Source organism: Heterocephalus glaber, unplaced genomic scaffold (genome assembly GCF_053883595.1).
Source record: "Heterocephalus glaber isolate CG9 unplaced genomic scaffold, H.glaber_assembly_v1.0 deba00001545, whole genome shotgun sequence".
Lineage (NCBI taxonomy): Eukaryota > Metazoa > Chordata > Mammalia > Rodentia > Bathyergidae > Heterocephalus > Heterocephalus glaber.
The window spans coordinates 1,838,061-1,844,060 of NW_028258338.1; the positions used below are offsets into that span (position 1 = coordinate 1,838,061).

At 43.2% G+C, this 6,000-nt stretch overlaps 1 protein-coding gene across 18 annotated transcripts in view; it reads left to right on the plus strand.

Moving 5' to 3' along the window:
* Huwe1 (HECT, UBA and WWE domain containing E3 ubiquitin protein ligase 1) overlaps positions 1 to 4,400 on the plus strand; it is a 146,166-nt gene extending 141,766 nt beyond the window's left edge. For all 18 annotated transcript variants that reach the window (XM_013068752.3, XM_013068758.3, XM_013068760.3 and 15 more), the window contains 7 exons: positions 267 to 407; positions 1,073 to 1,360; positions 1,472 to 1,577; positions 2,266 to 2,383; positions 2,684 to 2,865; positions 3,154 to 3,344; positions 3,788 to 4,400. In XM_013068752.3, the coding sequence (XP_012924206.1) occupies positions 267 to 407; positions 1,073 to 1,360; positions 1,472 to 1,577; positions 2,266 to 2,383; positions 2,684 to 2,865; positions 3,154 to 3,344; positions 3,788 to 3,890 (1,129 nt within the window). In that variant the 3' untranslated portion in view covers positions 3,891 to 4,400. The remainder of the gene's footprint in view (positions 1 to 266; positions 408 to 1,072; positions 1,361 to 1,471; positions 1,578 to 2,265; positions 2,384 to 2,683; positions 2,866 to 3,153; positions 3,345 to 3,787) is intronic.
* Positions 4,401 to 6,000: the final 1,600 nt, after the last annotated feature.

Consider the following 6,000-nt stretch of genomic DNA (forward strand, 5'->3'; position numbering starts at 1 on the left):
GATGCACACACGTGCTTACTTACCTACTTGTAGAAATTCATACCACAATTTCTGTGGGCCCTTACGCAGTGGAGATAGGAAAAATTTAAAGCTGATAATAAATGATCTGCCTCTCCCACTACTGGGCTTTTCCAAAGTGGGGTGAGGAGCAGAGATCATAATCTTTAGAGGATGGGGAGAGTGTTCTTGTGGATCTTCATCCGAATCAGGTAAATGGAAGTTTACTCTGCTGTCCTCCATCCTATTTTCCTTTCTTATCTCCTAAGATATTTCCGCCAAGAGCTGGAGCGTTTGGATGAGGGGCTCCGGAAAGAAGACATGGCTGTGCATGTTCGCCGTGACCATGTGTTTGAAGACTCTTATCGTGAGCTTCATCGAAAATCCCCTGAAGAAATGAAGAATCGATTGTAAGAACAGAGAGCAGAGAAGACGGGGGCTCTTTCTACACAGTAGCAATCCCTTAATCTGGCCTCAAATATAGGGCATTTAGGGAGTTATTGCTCTCCCCTATAGGAATCTGGTTTAGATAATTTCACTAAGCTGTTTTCATATCATCTGGGCCTGGCCTGTTTGCTAGCCCTTTGGATGAGCTACCCAACAATCTCCAGACAGAAGAGTCTTTGGTGTTTATAAGGATACGCCTGAAGGCTTCGCAATGAGAGATTTTACCATTGTTACACTAGGAATGGGAAACCCACTGAGCAAACTACACCTTGGGTTGGGGGAGACTGTGTGTGCATGAGTAACTGTTGACTAGTGATTCTGAAACCAAATAGAGGAGATAAGGAGTTCACAGTACCAAGTATCACAGGAGCTAAAGAGACAAGAGGAACTTCTTGGATTTGTGTAATGATTGCTCCCCCTCCCTCATGACCTGGGTCCACCATCCATGTAATCACAAAAGTCAGAGTCTTCCCAGAGCTCTCCTGACACTCTGTTTACCTCTTCATCAAACACTATACTCCTCAAAGGCTGCTTCACAGCCTTTCCCTTGTTCATACACTGTTGGGTAAATGGATGGCTCCACCCTGGGTTTTCTGCACAGCTCTCTTGTTTTCACTCTCATTTGTAGGTATATAGTGTTTGAAGGAGAAGAAGGGCAGGATGCTGGAGGGCTCCTGCGGGAGTGGTATATGATCATCTCTCGAGAGATGTTTAACCCTATGTATGCCTTGTTCCGTACCTCACCTGGTGATCGAGTCACGTACACCATCAATCCATCTTCCCACTGCAACCCCAACCACCTCAGCTATTTCAAGTTTGTCGGACGCATTGTGGCCAAAGCTGTATATGACAACCGCCTCTTAGAGTGCTATTTTACCCGCTCCTTCTACAAGCACATCTTGGGCAAGTCTGTCAGGTGAGTGTATGGCATAGTCTTGAGACTCTTCTCAGATGTGGGGTTCACATGCTTTGCTTGTGTCCCATTCTGTGCACATCACACACATACTCCTCTCTAATTGTGTTTCAGATATACAGATATGGAGAGTGAAGATTACCACTTTTACCAGGGTCTAGTTTATCTGCTGGAAAACGATGTTTCCACACTAGGCTATGACCTCACCTTCAGCACTGAGGTAGGTGTGGGGATCCTGTCCGCCACACATCTGGACATTCCAGGACACCCATTTTGAGGTCACCTTAGAACTGATCTTGGATAATCTTTTTCTTTGAAGCCCCACACCCTATACCCCATCAGGCAGTGAGCAGTGGGTATTTGTGAGACATGACAAACAAAAAATTGGAATAGGTAAAATAATGCAGGCTGTTTCTTAATTCCTCTTTTTCAAATATGCTCCAGTACATAATTATTCATTTCTAAACATAGTTGATTATAGAAAAATTGTACAAATAGAAGTGAAACATAAAAAATTGTTACCCTTCCCCTAAATTGTGTTCTATAAAGATTGTGTTGCCGGGCATGGTGGCACATGCCTGTAATCCCAGCACTCTGGAGGCTGAAGCCTGCCTGAACTACACAGTAAGACCTTGTCTCAAAAAAAAATTAAAAGAAAGGTTGTGTTGTGTTAACATTACGTGCATTAGCCATGCTGTTATTGCCCTGTTCTCTTTATCCTCTCAGCCTTTCCCTGTCTGAGGAGTTGGGAGCTAATAAGTAGTAAGAAAAGTTAAAATTTGCTGTAGACTTGCCTCATTTCCCTGCTGAGGATATAGCAAGGAGTTTAGGGTATGTTCACAGGTCTTTATGTTAGTCACATCCTGGACCAAGCTTGATACATGTGGTGGTTGTTTCGGGTATTCTAGGTCCAAGAGTTTGGAGTCTGTGAAGTTCGTGACCTCAAACCCAATGGAGCCAACATCTTGGTAACAGAGGAGAATAAGAAGGAGTATGTACACCTGGTATGCCAGATGAGAATGACAGGTAAGAGAAATGTCCTTTAGAACTCAAGTTGCTCAATATAGGAAGAAGTCAGCCCCCATTCATTTCAGAAACATTTTTTCTCATCCATGACACAACCACAGATGTCTTGTGCAAAAGGAGAACACTTGACCAAGAATGTTTAACTTCATCTACTCTCTTACAGGGGCCTAGAAATAGAGTAGTAAGTAAGGCAGGCAAATCCACCAACATCCTACCAGCATCAGGAGCCATATTGGCACAAATGACTGTCAGCAGTTGTGTAAGTTCGGAAGTCATGTGGCTTTTTGGTTCTTTCATCAGGAGCCATTCGCAAACAGCTGGCAGCTTTTTTGGAAGGCTTCTATGAGATCATTCCAAAGCGCCTCATTTCCATCTTCACGGAACAAGAATTAGAACTGCTCATATCAGGACTGCCCACCATCGACATTGATGATCTAAAATCCAACACTGAGTACCACAAGTACCAGTCCAACTCTATTCAAGTAAGCTTCTGCTGCTGGTGGCATCCCTTCCTATAGGTTCTTCTTACCCTAATCAGTGTAGTTTGTATGACTCTTAGAGGAAAGGGGTTGTGGGTGACAGTGTACCTTTTTTTCATTCTCCTTGGAAGGTATTTTCAGGTGATGTTTATCTTACAAGTGAAGGAACTAAAGCCCATCATACAGAGAGGGTTTGCCTAAGATTCCAAGTCCAGTCCTTTTTCCCAAATTCCATCTCTGCCTTCCAGAGGTTCTTTCCCTAATGCTGGCTTTTTGTGTCCCATTCTGCAGATCCAGTGGTTCTGGAGAGCACTGCGTTCTTTTGACCAAGCTGACCGTGCCAAGTTCCTCCAGTTTGTCACGGGTACTTCCAAGGTGCCCCTACAAGGCTTTGCTGCCCTTGAAGGCATGAATGGCATTCAGAAATTTCAGATCCATCGAGATGACAGGTCCACAGATCGCCTGCCTTCAGCTCACACATGGTACGCTTTTTTAGCATTCAGGTCAAGCTTACAGATTTGATGTTTCTAGGGCCCAAGTTTGGGAACACAAATCTGGCCCAGGGCTAACCCATGGGTAGCTCACAGTTTAGTGGCTTTGTGGAGGTGATGCTTGAGATAAGATGAACTAGACACAGTGAGGAGTGGGGAAACATTGGCAGGTAAACATCATCACAGAAGAGCATGGTATATTGCAAAGAGCCTAAGTCTGAAGAATTCAGAAGAGATCAGATTTTGTTTCTGGTACCTAATGGCCAATTTGGAGCCAAATTAGATTAAAAGAGGGGAGGCCAGGCTGGGACAAAATTGGGAGTTGGTAAGAATTGAGAGGTTAGGCTCCCTCAGGGCAAGAGAACCAGTGGACATGGGGGATATGAATTCACTTGCCATATCCCCTCATGGACCGATTTTTCATCTTTCCCTAGTTTTAATCAGCTGGACCTGCCTGCCTATGAGAGCTTTGAGAAGCTCCGCCACATGCTACTATTGGCCATCCAGGAGTGCTCTGAAGGTTTTGGGCTGGCCTAATAAAGCCCTACCTGCCTCTATGGGGTTGTTCTACCATTGTTGGACCTGGAGAAGGGATTTAAAAACCAGAAAGAAAACTGTCAAAACCAATAAATAAAATCCACCAACTTACCATGTGTGTGTCCCAGCTGCCCCATCTTCCCCAACACATACCTGTTTCCCTTCTCCTGCTCATTCTCTTCCCTCTTCCCCTTTCCTTGTCTCCTCTTCCCTTTCCATGCCATCCATGATCCCCACCCCATGTGTTTAAAAGGCAGTAGCCTTTGCAGGGACCTGTTTGTCCCAACTGTTTGAACAGTGTGCTCCTCAGATTCTGTGTTCAGAAGGATTTGCTGCATTGAGACTTGAAACCTTTGGATAGGGGAAAAAATTATATATATATATATTTTTTTGTTCTGTTTGCATTTCTTTGTGCTTGGAATGTGTTGATGTGCCCAGCTAATGATTCAATGCGAGACAAGATTGGCGTCTGTGTTGAGGTTTCAAATAAAGAGCACTCTTCATAACTCACTTTTCACAAATGGAGTTATTTTTAAAAACAAAACAACTGAAAAAAACTAAAGCACATACTAGACATCTGGAGAAAAGATCCAAATGAACTCTCCAGAAAACCCATCTCCCTACTGACTCACCCACTCGCCTCCACCACTGGTGCAACTTCCTACTTCGAACTTAAGTTTCCTTATAGTCAAGACAGATTGGCGGCCACCAGGAATTAGGAGAAAGTGTTTTTAGAACAGGATCTGCACTTGGGGATGGTGATGGTGGTAGAGATTGCAGCCAAGGACAAATCTTTGCTTTGTTGAAAGGATCAAACTGCAGCAGATAATACAAAACTCAACCCACCTAAGGGGTATTTTGGTGAGCCTTTATAATAGTCTGGGGCTCGGTTTAGAATTTTGATTTATTGCCGGGGATTTAGCTCAGTGGTTCTAGAGCCTGCCTTGCAAGCACAAGGTCCCAAGTTCAATCCCTGGTACCAAAAAAATAAATAACATTTTGATTTGTTAATATTTTAGTTCATTCCTAATGATTTTGAAAGCAAAGAATTTGACTAGCCCTCCAGAAGAGCATTCTTTTTGTTTTTGTTTTGTGTCACTCTTGTCATCTGTCTGCCAATCTGTTCACAAATCACCTAATAGTCTGTTGTGGTTTTTATTCCATCCAGCACTTAAAGCTAACCTGAGGATTTTGATGGTTCCAGCTTTCAACAAAAAATAATTTAATAAAAATTTAGTTAGAAAAATAATCCCAAGTGGTGCTTGCTTTGTGGTTTTTTACATTCACTAGAACGCTACACCCTAAAGATTTTCTCTGTCACCGTGTCCCAGAGTGTAAGTATAGGAAAGCAGGGGGGTGTCCTTAAACCTGATTGCCCTGGGCAATACACTCCTGTACCTAACCCTGGCCTGATGACTAAGACGACAGATAAATTGTCCCTGTCTATATTACTGCATTTCTAGAGAAGAAGGAGATGATGGCCAGGTCTGTGACAAATTATTATAGAAAGGGGTCTGTATATGTACATAACAAGTACCTAACAACCTGGAGGGTTAGGAAATTTTTTCTCTTCAAAATCTTGTTCTTTGACCTTTTCTAGATAAGTGTGAATTTCATGCAAAAGTTCAAAAAATTGCAATCTTCAGCATAAATTGGTTAAGGCTGTGTAGGATTTGGGGTTGAGGGAAGAATCCTATGGGTCAGGGCGATAGGATCTCATTTGATGGCCTAGTTTGAGTAAGGGGTGGTGACCTGAGACTGGGAGTCTGGTAGGGCTTTAAAATGGAATAAGCAGAATTGAGGACCGGGCATTTGGTAGAGCATTTGCCTGGCATGTGCTAGGCCCTGGGTTCAATTTCCACTACAGCCACCAAAAAAAAAAAAGTTAAGAATAAAGTGGGGGCCAAGGACTTAGCTCAGTGGTTCTGCCGCCTGCCTCACAAGCACAAGGTCCTGAGTTTGATCCCCAGTACCAAAAAAAAAGTGGGATAAAACTCAAAACATTTGCCTCGGACGTGTATGATGTGACAGCATGTCAACATCAAATAAGATTTTAGCATTTAGTAACTTAAAGAAAAAGCCCTTTATTCAGTGCTAGCATGGAACCCAG